Source organism: Gallinula chloropus (genome assembly GCF_964237585.1).
Source record: "Gallinula chloropus genome assembly, chromosome: 9".
Lineage (NCBI taxonomy): Eukaryota > Metazoa > Chordata > Aves > Gruiformes > Rallidae > Gallinula > Gallinula chloropus.
In genome coordinates, this window is record NC_140094.1 from 3,714,454 (window position 1) to 3,731,393 (window position 16,940).

General features: G+C 50.6%; 2 protein-coding genes across 2 annotated transcripts; both read right to left on the reverse strand.

The window, feature by feature from the left end:
- Nucleotides 1–9,424: 9,424 nt before the first annotated feature.
- LOC311195008 (olfactory receptor 12D3-like) lies at nt 9,425–10,366 on the reverse strand (the record flags this gene model as incomplete). The annotated part of the gene is made up of 1 exon (XM_084268274.1): nt 9,425–10,366. One exon carries the CDS (start codon nt 10,364–10,366, stop codon nt 9,425–9,427), a length of 942 nt encoding a protein of 313 aa, XP_084124400.1.
- A 2,252-nt stretch (nt 10,367–12,618) lies between these two features.
- Nucleotides 12,619–16,728, reverse strand: LOC311194703 (olfactory receptor 10A2-like; the record flags this gene model as incomplete). The annotated part of the gene is made up of 2 exons (XM_084267903.1): nt 12,619–12,681; nt 15,766–16,728. 2 exons carry the CDS (start codon nt 16,726–16,728, stop codon nt 12,619–12,621), a joined length of 1,026 nt encoding a protein of 341 aa, XP_084124029.1.
- Between the last annotated feature and the right edge of the window lie 212 nt (nt 16,729–16,940).

Genomic DNA, 16,940 nt, shown 5'->3' on the forward strand with positions numbered 1-16,940 from the left:
CCAGGAGATCCCTGGCTTTTTTATCCCAGGGATCCCAGCACTGGACACAACACTCCAGGTGGGGTCTGACAAGGGCAGAACAGAGGGGGAGGATCCCCTCCTGTGACCTGCTGGCCGCAGCTCTCCAGCCTGCCGAGGTCTCCCTCTCCTTGCCTGCTGCATGCGCTGGCCTGTGGGTGGGAAAGGGAACCAGCTGACAGAGCACAAGCACGAAGGTGTCAGTTCTGTCACCTCATCTCCAGCCCTCACCAACTGGCTCTTCCAGCTCACCCAGCCCAGAACCTGTCTGGAATATCTCCCAGCAGCTCAGGCTGTTGCATGCCCAATCCTGGCCAGTCCAGCCCTGGCCCTAGGGATGACTGGGAGAGACCTCCACCCCAAGCAGGGCTGAGCAGCACAAGCACCACTGAAGTCATGGAGAGAAGGACCTGGGGTTTCTCTGAGTCCCTGGCAGGCTGCCTGGTGGCAGGGGAAACCCACAGCTGTACCAGGAGCAGGGCCCAAGAGGGCTTCCCAGTGGGCACTGCATTGTCTCTCGGGTGTGGGGCAGAGCCTGGGTGCTGCAGGGCGCTGTGAGAAGAGCTAAGGGCCTGTCCTGTGGGGAGGGTGGAGGATGGGCGGGACGCAGGTGAGTTTGGGCAGTGCAGGAGCAGGAGGCAGATGTGCAGCCAGCAGCGTTGGTGGTATAGTGGTGAGCATAGCTGCCTTCCAAGCAGTTGACCCGGGTTCGATTCCCGGCCAACGCAAGATGGTTTTTGTTTAGTGGGTCTCCGGGGTGCCTGCCATCTCCTCTTCCTAACGAGCCCGTTCAGCGTCCCATGGCATGGTCAGCTCCCACCACTAAGGGGGAAAGCACGGAGCAGCTGCTTGGCCGGCACCTCTGCCGCGCAGAGGACATCCAAGCTGCAAGGCACACTGCTCCTCCCAGCGCCCACAGCTGCCCTTGCCCCACACAGCACAGCCTCTGGAAACACCCCATGAGCTCCAGAGCATCTCTGCCTGTTCCCAGCCCTTCAGGGTTGGAAAGTTTCAGTCCTGCTCCTGGGTCCCTCAAGGACACCCCCAGGTCTTGTAAGCTCGGTTATGCACCCCTGGACTGTTGTGATCAGAGCAGCACAGAGGCAGGGTCCCTGTAATCCTGCATGAGAGGCAACAGCCTCCACTCTGGTCCTCTACTCCCTCCCATGCTGCATCCACGTGTCCGCACAGGCTCTCTTGAAATCCCTGGTGCTCCCCAGTTTCTTTATCAGGGACCCCAGATAAAGTGGCTGGACAGAAATAGGGACGCAGCATCAGCTGCCTGGGGCTCTGGAGGACAGCCAGCTGAGGCCAGGGTATTCTTCCTGCTGGGTTGGCTCCAGGGTGGGTCTTCCCTGGTGGTGGTACAGCAGCCAGCTGAGAAGCATTTGTGGTCTGGCCCAAAGCTGGACCTGCTGCTGCTGATGCTGGTGTTTGTGCCTGGCCAGAAAAGCATGCTGCTGTGGCAGGGTGCATGTAAAGATCAGTAATGCCCAGGTGGGGACCATGGTGAAGCGCTCATGGTGCTTCCTGTGGCCAGAGATGCAATTTGGGGGCACAGTGGATGGATGCCTGTTCTCTATGGAATGTTTCAAAGTCACACGGGAATGAAGCTGCTCTCCATCTTCCTCCAGCTTCCTCCACCTTTTCCATGGCTTCAGTGCTGGCTGGTTAAATGTGGGAGTTCATCTCATTCCAAGGGAATGCTGACCAGTCCTCAGACCCAAGGTTTAGTTCCTCTGTTGCACTCTTTCCAGTTAACAGATCCTGGTACTTTGTAACATGGTTTGAAATAACCTGTTTAACGAACAGACTGAATGTCTCAGCCATCCTGTGCCCCCAGCCCATGTACAGAGCCAGTAACCTACCCTGTCCAAGCTCTAGCATTGCAGATGATTCCTGAACAAAGGCTGAAAGACTCCACCACGCCTCTGGTGGTGATTCTATTGTGTTTGCTTGAGAAACTTTCAGACTTTTGGTACAAATAGAAGACACAATAAACCTTGAGATATTGCTGTGCAGTGGAACTGTGCATGGCTACAGAAAGAGGAGGAATGCCAGGAGCCAAGATAGAGCCAAGGAGCATATTTCACAGCCATACTGGAAGGGTGCAGATAAATTAACAAGAAGTTAGTCAAGACTGGATAACTCTCAGAGAAGAAACAAGCCACTGGGATTCATCCACACTGAGCATGCTTCAAGAAGGTCATGGGAAAGGACACTTTCAAAGAACCACAAGGGACCAAGAAAGGACCAGCAAAGACCCTCACAGGAGACCCTCAGAGACTTAAAGCACATGCATAATGAATAGGCAAATATTATTATTAGCTCCAGGAAATGAAGATAATATGCATGTATTAGAATGGTTAAGGTTTTGCTCTTGCAACCAACAGTATGTCTGTGAGGTTGGAGTGATCTGCCATGCATCCAGAGCTTCAGTCAGAACTGCTGCTTCCTAAATCTCCAAAACTGAGTCATAGAGCATTTCTGAACCAAAAGACAGGGCCATGATCACAAGACTACAGAAGCACATTCAGTTTCCTCAAGGCTTTTTGGTCATTGTCTATGACATGCAGAAAATAGACTCTATAGCTCGAAAGTTATAAAGTAGGTATGTTTATTCAGTGCTGGGTGCATGGGGGATCTCTCCACCACAAACGTGCACACCCACACAGCAAGGCATTCGTGTATTTATACAATATAATAATGAATATTCATTTTACGCCTATACATATTAATTACCTGTACCAGCCTACCCTCGCCTCATATGGTCATTAGTTTATCATCTTTCACGCTTGCACAGATCCTTCAAAAAATGATGGGCCCAGGTTTCTGGTGGTCCATGGGATGAAGGCCCCGAGTCTTCCTCACGATGTACTTTTCAACTTTCTTGCCTGGAACGCAAGCATCTTGCCAACTTGCAGTGTTCTTATCCATTTGGACTAATTTATGTCCCTAGGAGACCTATGGATGTATTCCAGCTATCTGTTCCTTCATTAGCAAAGAGATAATTGACATCTCTGTGATGGATGTTATACTGTTCCCATTCTGTTTCCTGAAGCCTAAATTTCTACAGCTGTTCCCTACAAAATCTACCTCCCTACAAGCCAGTTCCTGTGGACCTCCTTATCTGTTTCTTTAAGCTACATAATTACATGACTTAAATCTTGTGAGCTATTCTTTCTATTTCTATATGCTCCCCCCACCATATCATCTTGCTGCTGAGACCATTCTGGTGCTTTGTTATAAGTTCAGGGCACAACTGGTGTGACAGTAAGGACATAAGACAGCGCCCATCTTGCAGGGCACAAAGACCATTGAGGGAAGATGAGAACAAAGCACCACGAGTCTGGAGCTGCGCTGCACAAAGTCTTTAATGAGAAGGAGGATAGGCAGTGGCACAGAAGAGACAGCAAGAGAGACGTCTGCAGGGCTCAGGCAGGCACAGAGCACGGCCCGTTTCCCAAGGACAAGCTCCAGACACAGCGCTTGCCTTTCCCCGTTCTGCTGGAGCTGGTGCTGATCCCAGCCCAGCAAGAGCAGGCCTTAACTCGGGCCGCCTGCCCCCATCAGCAGGAGGGTCAGCAAAGCAGAGGAGAAGGAGCCCTTTCTGGAGGAGCTCAGAGCAAGGCAGAGCCAGAGGAGGCACGGCGAGGCCTGTCACACAGCCCGCAGCAGTGGGCACGTGTCCCCCCTGCCAGGTGGCAGCAGGACACCCAGCCCTTCTGCAAGCCGTGGGTGGCCACGCTGCTGGTGCTGCAGGGGCCCCTCTTCCTTCTTGCTCCAGAGGGGATGATGCGGCGGCTTCAGCAGTTCAGACTGCAGCGGGGGAGAGGCAGGCACAGCCCGGCCCCCCCCAGGCCAAGGGAGCCCCCAGAAGAGATGGGCACCCCCCCGGCGCTGAGGGAGCTCCCAACAGCAGCTGACAGAGACGAGCCCACGGCTGTGCTCTGAGGGAAAGAGGTGAGGATGGGGCCTGGCAGGGTCACCACCACCGGCGAGGCCTCGATGGCCACCGTCGAGTCAGCGCAGCGGGCGACACAGGGCTCACTGCAGCTGCTGGCAAGTGGGGTTGGGCCCGAGGCGCCACAGGGCCGTGGGAGACAGGGTCTGAAGCAAGACATCTCTGGGGGAGGGAGGCAGAGCTGAAACACAGAGCACAGAGGAAACGGAGACTCAGCGTCAGTCTGCCTGCTCTGCAGCTCTCTCGGAAGGGGCAAGAGCAGGCATGAAGATTGATGCCATCAGCCCAGCAAAAACAGGCTTATCCCCGTTGATCCCCTGCTGCCTGAGAGACTCCCCCTCTGCCCAGCTCTCCCCTGCCAGCCCCATCCAAAGGGACGCTGCTCAAGCCCTCGCACACTTGGAGTGCAGGGCCAAGCTGAGGCAGCCCAAGCATCCCCCTGAGTAGCCACCGTGGCAGCAGTTCAGCCCACAGGCAGAGATGGAGCGCACTCAGGCTTACCTCGTTCCTGGAGGAAAGGGAGGCCAGAGAGGACGATGCAGAGCCTGGAGCAGCGCAGGCTTATATGCTGTGTCCCAGAGCCCTGTGGGGCCACCAGCATTCCTTGCTCATGAAGCACCGAAACACCCAGCAGCTGCCGCTTGCCAAGGCCTCGCTGGTGACTAAGCCCTTGCTTCTTTCATCTGAGATGACTTTGGGTCAGAAACAACCTTCAAAATCATCCTTTTCCAGGCTCCATGCCATACACAGGGATGTCTTCCAGTAGATTAGGTTGCTTCAAAGGGACATCCAACCTGGATGCACCTTGAAGACTTCCATAGATGGGGCATCATAAAATTGTCTGGATAAGTGTGTCTCGCCACCCTCATAAGACTGTATTTCTTCCTAATATCTAACCTAAACCTGCCCTCTTTCAGTCTACACCTGGACCTATATCTACAGTCCCTGATAAAGTGTCACTCCCTGTCTTGTTGTAAGAACTCTTAGGTTCTGGAAGGAACCTCTGCAGAACCTTCTCTTCTCCAGGCTAGACAACCCCAGCCCTCTCAGCCTTTCTCACAGGAGAGGTGCTCAGGTCCCCAGATCATCTTCATGGCCATCTGCTGGACTTGTTCCAGGAGGTCCACATCATGTCATGTTTTGCTGGGTACTCCAGAGCTGGACACACTACTCAAGGTGGGGTGTCCCCACAGCACCCTGGCCCAGGTGGAGGCCCTTGCACTTGGCCTTGTTGAACTTCATGAGGTCTGCACGGGACCACCCCTCAAGGTCCCTCTGGATGGCATCCCTTCCTTCCAGAGTATCCCCAGCAGCACACATCTCCGTGTCTCCAGCAAACACCCCAAGGGGCCACTCGATCCCACTGTCCATGTCCCCCCAACAACAATGCTCAATGATGCTGGTTCTCATACGGACCCCTGAGGGGCACCACTCGCTGCGGGTCTCCACCTGGACATTGTGCCATGGACCACAACTCTTTGAGGGTGACAACCCAGCCAAGTCCTTATCCAGCAAGTGGCCAACCCATGAAATCTATGTGTCTTCAAGTTAAGAGACCAGGTTGTTGTGCCAAATGCACTCCTGGGCCTTCTCCCTCTCATCTCTCCAGGATGAATCTCCCTGCCTGAACTGCCTGTGCATTTTCAGTTTGTGTTTTAGCCTGGCTAAGTGCTCTTGTCTTCACCACGCTGGCCCCCGAATTCCCCTGCTCATCTTCTCACACGTCACAACTAAGGACTTCTTGTGCCTTAAGAAAAACGTCTTTTAGCATCTCCCAGCTCTTACATCCTTTGTCTGTGAGGGCAGTTTCCCAAGGTAGCCCACACAAGGCAGCTGCAAGGTGAGATTGCACAGAAGCACCAGCTCTTTCAGAAATGCTGCTAGAACGTGTGGAAACAGCCTAGAGGAACATGATCCTTTGAGAAGAATGAAGCTGTGAGCTCTGGTATCCCTGGCATGCCTTAGGTTAGGACACTCAGTCCACTCAAGTCCACAGCATGATGATTCCCAAGTGCCTGAAGCTCAGGGATTTTCCCAACTCTTCCACAACACCATGACTCCCAGGTGCTCTGGGAGGCTGATGGGATGTCTCTTTGATGTTTGAAGTGCATGGAATGTGCCACCCCATGTCTGATTAAGGCAAAAAGGCCATGAGCTTTTGGCTGTCTGCCCTGAGCTTGTCCTCCAAAGCAGGCCATCCAGGCCTGTGGAATGAATTTACAAGGCAAGTGAGGTCAGTGTGAGTGAGGAGGGTTATCATCAGGGCAGGACTTGGACCTGGACATCACTTTGATCACAAAACCAGGCCATTCTAGGGCATGATGAAGGTAGCAAAGGTCACCATGGCTCTTCCCCAGCCTGGTTTTATTGTCCATGAGCTCAAACCAATGAGGAGTAGACAAGAGGGTCAGGCAGGTCTCTTTCAAGGGACCTCTCCATGGGATCTCCATAGCCATGTCCCTTGGTGGCTGGAGCAGGGCTTCATTCTTACTCCAACCACAAGTGTGGCCTCAGATTGACAAGTGGAGAACCTTTTGGAAAAGAGCAAATTGGTGTTGAGGAAGATGATCAAAGAGACTCCTGTGTCCTTCCCACGCTCTAACTGACCTGTTTTGCTCAGCAAGCTCACCTCAGAGGCCAAAAGCCTGGATACCCTGTTTTGAGGAGAGGTGCAGAAAAGGGAGCCAAAAGCTCACAGCTCTTTTTCCTGGGTCAGGGCCCATCCCATACACTTCAAACATCATCATTGTCATGTGAAAGAGTTGGGAAAATCTCCAGGCAAACATGGGTCATTGTGCTGTGGACTTTAGTGGCCACGATTCCCCAGCCTCAGCCGTGCCGGGGCCTTAATCTCTCTACACAACTCGCCTCCAAGCCAATTGGTCTCAGCAGTCCTGGAAGGAAATTAATTACATTGATGTGAGGTGCTCTGCAGCAGGTACAAACCATCTCCCACTGCAGATCTTCTCAAATCAAACAAATTTTTGTCTCCAGGCCTACTGAGACCAATTGACTTAGAGGTCTCAGGCTAGCTGTGCAGTAACTCCTGTGCCTTTGCCTAAATAGGCCCTTATCCAAAACATCATGTTTTGCTCAGCAGATTCAGGTCAGTGGCCAAAGGTCTGAATGACCTGCTTTTGAGGAGAGCTGAGGGCCAGGGAGTTAAAAGTTCATGGGTCTCTTTTCTGGGTCAGGGATATGGTATCCAATTCCAACTAATTAATCCTAGAATGGGACTTCCCAGAGCACACAGGAGTCACCTCTGATGTGGAAGAGCTGGGAAAAGCCCAGAGCTGCAGGCAAACATGGCTCAGCCTGCTGTGGACACAGTGCCCTGGCCTCACGTGCACCAGGGCCAGCAGAGCTCGTGGCCTCATTTCTCCCAGAGCGCTGCTTCCCTCAAGGGCATTTCCTGGTTCCATCCATTCTGATGCTGCTGCTCCCCTCCAAACCATTGTGGTTGGATCACTGCTCAGGGGGTCATGTAACTCAGTCCACCCCAGAACACTGATGGCTAGAAAGGACCTCTGAGCGAGCCAGGAGTTTGGAGTGTGTTCTGTGGCACCAGGGAGAGCACAGGAGCTGGCTGTGTGCAAGGAATGGTACCTACTCTGCGTTTCACATAGGGGAGGAAAACTCTGTCTCAGCACAGATGTCAGTGCAAAAGCCAAATGGAGCCTCCCCTCCTCATCCTGATATTTACTCTTTGTCCTCCTGAAGCTCTTACAGCATAACCTGGAATCTTCTCACCAGTGCTTGCACCCTGGCTGCCCTCTCACCAGCAGCACGAGATCACACGGAAGTGCCAGATTTTTTGGGATTGGTGCTAAATTGTGTGGAAATGCCCTTGAGGAAATTGGCCCACTGGCACTGTGAGCTCTGGTATCCCTGGCACGCCTGATGGGCGTGTGTCTGTGGGGACAGGACAAGGGGTGATGGCCTCAAGTTGGAGCACAGGGAGTTCCTCACCAATCTGCAGAAGAATGTTTCACAAGAAGGTTGACAGAGCCCTGGGACAGGCTACCCAGGGGGCTTGGGGAATCTCATATCTGGAGATATTCAAGACCCATCCGGACACCGACCTTTGGCCCCTTCTTTCTCCTTCCCTTTAGCACCCTCAGCAGTCCCTGATGCCAATCCACCCTACTCACTGGCTTGTGCAGCTTTAGACATCTTAGCCAACACCTAACACGTGGATGCAAACACACACCTTGCCACAAAAAAAAAGAAGAGCACATTCACACAGAACTGAGCTTGGAGTAGAGTGTAGAGAAAGAAAAAAACAATGCCCTTCCTCTTCTTCATCTGCCTAGGAAGTGTTTCCAGGATAAGTTTTCCCTTCCCACTCCCAGAGATCAAGAGGAGGGTGACCATCCTGCAGTTCCCCAAGCACTCCTTCATGCCATCCTGGAAACAGGAGTGACACCGAGCTCCAGGTTACTTCATCCCTTCCCAGGCCATGACATTACAGTTTCAGTGAAGCTTCCAAGACAAGTGTAAGGAGCATCCTCCAGAGATTCTCCTTGTCCAAATGTTTTCATCAGCTGAAGGCAGGAAGGTGGCATGGCTGTCAGCATGGGAGCTCCCTGTTACCTGAGGGATTAGAAGTCAGAAGATGGCTTGTGTCTTGACTCCATCCTAAACCTCCCCTGTCACATCTTAATGCTGCTTCCCTGGGTTCTATTGCTGGACATCACACAGAGGAGATCAGCTTTGCTCCCCCTCATATGGATCCAGGTGGAGCAGCAAATCACCCACAAGTTTGCAGTTCACTAGGAATTTATCATTACAGCAATCACAGTCCTCCAACTGGGGGCATCCCAGACCCCAGTACCTGCTTTGAAGTCAGAGGCAAAAGAGGCATTAAACACCTCTGGTTCGTCTGTTTCCCTATTAGTAATGTGACCTCTCTCCTTGAGTAACAGTGATCTCATTGCCATACCCATGCTGGCCATGCATCTCTAGTAAACTCCCACAACGACATCCCCTTTATTTGTTTGTCCCTTAATCCTTACCAGGAGACTCTCAAAGGTGGCTACTTGTATGGTGGACATTTTGTCCAGAAAGATGCTGTGATACTAATCCATGTGAAGGACCTTGCTCTCCAGAAACGCCAGAAATTAGACCTGTACAGAGCAGTTTGCCCACAATTCTCTGCCTCTGTCAGATGTGCCTCAAATCCTGCACAAAACACACACACAGTTCTGCATTGGAAACCAGAAACAAGGTGGGGCACCACAGGACATCTAAAAATGAGGGAAGAAGCTTCAGTCCTGGAATATCTCCCCTGATTTTAATCAATGTAATTACCTTCTAAATGTGATAAACTACTTGAGACAACCAGTTGCTTTTCAGTCTCTTGCAACTATCATGTGGTGTGCCTCTGACCTTATAAATAGGAGCGGTGCAGTAAGCCCATTCTGAGCCTTGTCCTTGCTTTACTCACTTCCATTCAGGAAAGAGTTTTCTCCATAACATTTTTTTCAGGGCAGATGTCACCTCCTGGTTCCTAAGAGTGTAGATCAAGGGGTTCAGAGCTGGAGTGACAGCACTGTACAGCAGAGACACTGGCACATCTCTTTCCAGGGAGCTTCCTGAGGAGGGTGGTGTGTAATTGAAAAGCACTGGCATGTAAAGCAGTGCCACAGTGGTGAGGTGGGAAGCACAAGTGGAGAAGGGCTTCCATCTTCCTTTCTGGGAACGGACTTTCTGGACAAGAAAGGAGATGATGTAGAGGTAGGAGAGCACAGTAAGAGTGAAGGTTCCTAGAACAATAGTTGTGGTGACAATGTTGAGGAGGCTCATGTTGAGGCTGGTGTTACTGCAAGCCAAATTCAACAGTGGCTTGATGTCACAGAAGAAGTGATGAATGTGGCTGTGGCCACAGAAACTGAGCTGAGAGGTCATGACCAAGTGCATCAGGGCATGCAGAAAGCCAGTGGACCAGCTGGCCCCAGCCAGCAGCAGACAAGTCCGTGGGCTCATGACAAGGGCGTAGCGCAAAGGATTGCAAATGGCCACATAGCGGTCGTAGGCCATGGTGGCCAGGAGCACAGCCTCTGTAGTGCCAAGGAAGTGGAAGAAGTGGAGCTGAGCCAAGCAATCTCCAAAAGAGATGGGCTGGTGGCCAAAGAGAAAGCCAGTCAGCATCTTGGGAACCGTGACAGTGGAGTAGAAAATGTCCAGGCAGGAGAGGTTCCCCAGGAAGAAGTACATTGGCGTGTGGAGCCGGGGCTCACATATCACCACGGTCACAATGGCCCCATTTCCCAGAAGACAGGTCAGGTAGAGCAACAGAAAGGTGATGAAGCACAAGTGCTGCAGCCCCTGGACATCGGTGATGCCCAGCAGGATGAACTCGCCCACTTGTGTCTGGTTACGCATTGCTGGAAGAATAAGAAGCAAAGGGAACTGTCAGGGTTCACAGCTGAGAGCAGGAACACAACTGCAAAAGCCACTGGCTTCTCTGCTGCTTTAAGACAAAGAGATGCAGAAACAAGCAAAACATGACACATGGCACCAAACCTAAAAGCTGCACAGAGACTCCATGCACAAAAAGAACTTTAATGTTGCCTTCCCCTACCTTCTGTCTAGAGCAAACAGAAGAGTGTTCTAGAGGAGGAGATGCTTCTTTCTACTCTTGTGTCTACATTTCACTAAGCCAATTCCAACGTTCACATTTCTCATCATTTCCATCTCTTCCAGACAGGTCTTTGATTTTAAGAATGCACAATTTCCAATTTTTTAACAAAAAATGCAGCACATGAATGGGGCAAAATATTAGCAGCTCCCCTCCTACAACACCAAGGTGGAGCCAGACTGTGTTTGCAGGAGCTGAGTTAATGCTGCAAGTTGCAGACACTCTGGCTCATCACACTGGAAGCCGATTGTACTGCCCACCAAGAGAACACAGTCAGCTCAGTCAGCATCTCTGGTCTTCTAAAATGCAGTGAGCACACACAGCTTTCACTGTTTTCTGCTCCAGATGAGCTGTGCATTGCTCTGGGTATGTCCAACCATACGCAGTGAAGAACCAGGTGCTGAGACTGTGTTGTAGGGCAGGCAGGCACAGGTATTTCTACCTTACAATACAGACTGCAAATTCCTCAGGAAGAGTGGTGCTGATTAATGTTCAGGAATCCAACTAATGACAAAAATCACTTCAAATGATTCCCTGTAAAGAGTTAGGAAGTTCTGTTAGAAACATTGGTATTGATGTATTATAGACTTACCAAAATATTAGTCACCTGTGTTGGAAGAGTTACAGCTGCACTTCTCCATGACATGCAAATGCCTCCATCTCTGACACGTTCTTTGCTGCTTTCAGGGACCAACACCCTGCTCACCGAAACCCACCTGCAAAAGACATCACTCGGTTAAGTTGTGCCCCCCAACCTCCTCTGATGCTGCCCGTTCCTCCTACTCAGCCACAGGTGACCTGATCCCTTTCCCCTGTCCCTCCTCAACACTGTTCTTCTCTTCCTGTCACTTCCCTTCAGTTTCACAGATGCTGACAGATACTTTCTGCCATTGGCTGATCAACACATCCAGTCCAAGAGAAATAGTTATCCCAAAGTACTTTTCTGTATTTTAAGACCTTTGCTTAAACAGTTCAAAGAAAATATTTTGCATGCTGAAGATTGGCTTCTGTTCCAACTGTTGAAAAATTAACAATAGGAAAAAGGCCCACCTCAAAACCAATTAACATTTTACTCTTTGTAATAAGGCCCTCTGAAAGTCAGCCAGAAAGCAAAGTTGAACACAAGCCAATTCAATTTATTTTGTGGAGTAAAGAGACCGATGGTTTCTGCTCTTCTTTTTTCTTCCCTATCTCCTTGTCATTCCTCTGGCTGAGCCATCAATACTGCAGCCCTGAGGACAATGACCAGTGTGAGTCCGCAGGGGCTTATAGGTAATCAGGTCAGATACAGGGTGGAAGCTTTGCAAACAGGACCATACATCTCTGATGACCTAGGTAGAGGGGGAAGAAGTCTTTATATCATGTCCAGAATGTGCCACATAACAGCAACATCATGGGGGCAGTAAATCTCCTCTTGTTTTGATGAGCTGCCTCCAAAGCAGAAGACACCAACCATTGCAGCCCACAGAGACTAGCTAATAACAACAACAACAAAATAATGACCCCAAAGCACCATTCCACCTTCTCCCCAAAGGAAAAAAAGAACAAACACACACAAGTGTTTCCTTCTCAGTGCAGATAGATCTAGACTGAAATTTCTTCTGACAATAGAGGTAGGAGTCATGCAACTGAACTGGAGCAGTGTTTGGGCAATGTTCCATCAATTCTGGCAGGGGCGTTGAAACTATATGATCCTTGGGGTCCTTTCCAACCCATCCCTGTGATTCTATGAATTTTGATGTGCTAGGATTTCCATCTCTCTTATCATTTCACGACACAGGCCATGTCTGCACAGCCTCTGCTGTCTTTGTTTAATGGCTCGTGTCACTCAACTGTCTTTGGGGTCAGAAGCCTCACTGTGCACAGGAGAACTAGAGTGTTGGAGGTGTGGGCTGCAGGGACCTCTGGATCCACCCCAGTCTGGTACCACACACAGAAGTAAAAGTGGAAAACTCTTTGTATGAGGAAGTGGTTGAACTGCAAAATGCCAAGTGACTCAGTTCATCCGTAAATTTACTGCAATGTAGAAGCATCCCACCCGTTTGCCATCTCCTCTTCCCTGTGGGGAGAAAATCAAAGTGAAGTGAAAAGACTCATGGAACAATGTAATGAGCATCAAAGCTGTACACATGAGCCAAAGAGGCATTCCTTCACTATTTCCCATCATCAGGCACATGTCCAGGCATTTAGAATCATAGAATCACCAAGGTTGGAAAAGTCCTTTGAGATCATCACATCTAACCATCATCCCTACACCACATTAACTCTAAACCATCTCCTGAAGTGCCACGTTGTCACATTCTTTGAACACCTCCAGTAAAGGCTATTCCACAACCTCCATGGGCAGGCTTTTCCAAAGATTCAGCTCTTTTTTGGTGAAGAAATTTTTCCTGATATCCACTCTGAACCTCTCCGGGTGCAGTTTGAACCCACCTCTTCTTGTTCTGTCACTACTTATAAGGCAAAAGAGGCCAAAACCCACCTCACTGCCACCTCCTTTCAGGTAACTGTAGAGACCTCTAAGGTCTGCCCTCTGCCTCCTCTTCTCCAGAACAGTCCCAGATCCCTCAACTTCTCCTGTGACCTGTTCTCCAGACCCCCAATCAGCCTGGTTGCCCTTCTCTGCACCCTCTCCAGCACCTTGATGGCCTTCCTACACTGTGACACCCAAACTGCACACAGGGCTTGAAGTGGGGCCTCACCAGGGCTGAGTACAGCGGTAAGGTCACCTACTGGCCCTGATGGACACACAACTGCTGATACAGGCCTGGATGCTCTTGGCCTTCTTGGCCACCTGGGCAGGCTACTGGCTCCTGTTCAGCCAGCTGTCAATCAACACTCCCAGGTCCCTCTCTGCTGGGCAGCTCTCCAGCCCCCAGCCTGTGGTGCTGCTGGGGGATGTTGTGGCCAAAGTGCAGGACCCGGCACTTGGCCTTGTGGTAACTCATATTGCCTTGGGCCCATCCAGCCAGCCTGTCTTGGTCCCTCTGCAAAGTCTTCCTCCCCTCCAGCAGATCCACCCTTCCACCCAGCTTAGTGTCCCCTGCAAACTTCCTGAGTGTGCAGTCTATCCCCTCATCCAGATAAAGATGTTAAACAGGAGTGGTACCAGCACTGAGCCCTGGGGAACACCACTCATGACCGGCCACCATCTGGATTCAACTCCATTTAACACAACTCTTTGGTCCAGGTCATCCAATCAGCAATGAGGTTGCACATCCAAGCCAAAATCAGACAGCTTCTCTAGGAGAATGGTTTTACATGGAAAGGTAACCAGCCTCCCAACTGGTCAGATGTCAATATTAGTACAGACATTAGAGTTAACATCTCAGTCCTTCCAGGTGTGGTGGGTTTTCAGGGGTGGAGGCAGCACCTTGCACATCGGCACGGCTGCAAACAGACTCAGGACAGAGAAACCCCTGGATGTGCACATCAATGGCATTGGTGTTTCCAAATGTAGCACCAAGCTTGTCCTCCTCCCCACCTGCAGAGCCCCTGAGGTCTCTGCTTGTGGCTGGGAAGTTGGGGTTTGATCTGCCTGATGGAAGGGAGAAAGCTCAGGATGCCCAGGACACGACTTCCTTGTGGGGGGAGCTCTGTGCTGATGCCAGGGAAAGGTGGGAAGCCGAATCCATTAGCAGAGGATGGTTTTGATCCATCGACCTCTGGGTTATGGGCCCAGCACACTTCCGCTGCGCCCCCCTGCTCCCTCACACCTCACCTGGCACCTCCCAGCTCCCTGATCTGAAGCTCCCTGGCACTGCCAGCACCAGTGTTTGTGCTCATGCTGCTTTCCTTTGCCCTGGCCTGTGCCTTCTCCTGGGCAGGACAAATGTCTCCCTGGAAAGCTCACTGGCAGTGCTCCTGTGGTGGGAAGCACGAGGGCCTCACTCTGGCCTTCTCCACATAGTTCCTGCCCACAACCCTGGGACAGGACTTTCTCTTTGACCACCCAGGCTGACTCTGCAGGAGCTGAAGGAACCCCGGAGCGAGGGGGCAGCCTTGTTGCTTTGCAGGGTGCAGAGGAGCTGCTCTCCATCCACCTCATTTACTTCTTGTCCTTTACCATGGAGGACAGCTTTTGCCCTTCTAATTATCTCTAATATTAGTGCAGACAGGGGTCAAACCACCACACAAGCCCTTGGCAGTTCGGGTCAGTTGTCTTCCTGTGTCTCTTCCAAGCCTCTTCCCTACTCCTAGCCTACCAGTCTATGTGGGGAGTGGGACTGGAGAGCAAGGATTGATTCTGCTCTGCAATAGCTGTAATATTGGTGTTTTATCTATGCCCTCTGAGCCACCAAGGAGAAGCACACAGCATTCAGGCTGCTACAAAGAAGATTGACTCCATCACAGCCAGACACAGCACAGTCTCCATCCTTTATCCTATACCAGCTGCATTGTGCTCAGGTTCAACATTACCTGACACACTGAATTGTCCTCTGGCCATCCCATTATAGGTTGTTTCATTCTATAGCCTGCTCAAACCTTTCCACTCACCTAATCCACACCACACTAAAATATTCCATCCTTTGACCCCCACACTTTGAATTATTTCCCATCTTACCTGTTTCTTATTCCAAAAATCCCATCTTACCAACACTTGTCACTTACACTGCTGTGGTGGGTTGACCTGGGACTGCCACTAGACACCTGCCCAGCCACTCTCTCATGCCTCCTTCTCCACAAGATAGGCCAGGGGGAGAAAAATAAGATGAAGAAACTCTTGGCTTGAGCTAAGCACTGGGACATCCTGGACTGATTACCACCATAGGCAAAACAGACTGGACTTGGGGAAATTTAATTACTTGGGGTGGAGGGAAGTGCCAGGCTATCCCTTTTCTTTGATAGAAGAGGATAAGAAATTAATAATACACTGAGCCAGCTTTATTTATTTGTTTGCAAGGCCAGAGTTACAACAAGGGTAATTTATTCCAATATACTGAGTAAAAAGGTCAGATATCTTAAGGGTTTAACTGCAAAGAATTGCTGAAAGACCCCAGATCTTTTCTAACAGCATTTAGCTTCATTCATAACAAACTCCAGTTATTTTATTTTTTCTTGTTATTATGGAAACAATTCTACACTGTGCAGCTCCAAGGAGACTGGAAGGAGCCTGGAAGGTTAACCTGGAAGGAAAAAATACGGCCATCTGCTTCCTAAGTAACCCCTTGTCAATGCATCTCCTCAGGCTTTGCTTGACTTCCTGATTCCGCAAGGTGTAGATGATGGGGTTGAGCATGGGGGTGACAACTGTGTAAGACAGGGAGACCATTCTCTTCATGTTGGGTGAGAGGCTGGACCTGGGTCGCAGGTGAATGATGCCAGTTGTGCTGTAGAAAAGAGTCACTACCACCAGGTGAGCTGCACAGGTGGAAAAGGCACGCCTCTGGCCCACAGCTGAGGGTATCTGAAGAACAGCATGGATAATGCAAAGGTAAGAGATGGCTACCAGAAAAAAGGGAATCATCACTATTATGACAATAGCAATAAAAACCAGTAGTTCAAACAAGGCTGTGTCTGCACACACCAGCTTCAGCACAGGGGAAACATCACAAAAGAAATCGTCAACCATGTTGCTCCCACAGAAGGGCAGGAGAAACAACCATGTGGTGAAGCCCAGAGCCACAGGGATACCAGATACCCAAGACCCAAGAGCCATCCTGAAGCAGTGATCCCTGCTCATCATGGTGGCATAATGCAGTGGGTGGCATATGGCCACTTGCCGGTCGTAAGCCATCACACCTAAGAGGAAACACTCACAGGTGACAAAAAGAATAACACAGCTGAGCTGCAAGGCACAAGCTGCGAAGGGAATCGTGTTCCTGTCCACCAGCAGAGTCGCAAGCATCTTGGGGACAATGCTCAGGCTGTAGCAAATCTCTGTCAAGGCAAGATTCTTTAGGAAGTAGTACATAGGCACGTGTAGGACCGGGTCAATGGTGGTGATCACAACAATTAGAGAGTTGCCTATCAAGATGGCCAGGAACATGATGGAAATCAGCATGGAAAAGAGGACCTGCACCTTTCCTTGGAAGACAAACCCCAGAATTAAGAAGTGAGTAGTGACAGTTTGGTTTCCCGGCTTCATTTCCTCAACACGTCTCATCCTAAAAGAGAAAAACACCCTGCTGAAATAGCATCAGTTGCTTGGGAGAGACGTGTGGTCCCAGGAATAGCCACAGTTGCAAGCAAAATGGGCTTTAAAGCATGAGGTGGCACTTGGATGAGATTTGACAATGACAATGTTCCCTGCTGGGGAACCTTTACAAGGTCATCTTCAACAGTCTGAGGCTGGGACTCACCTTCTCTGAATTAGCT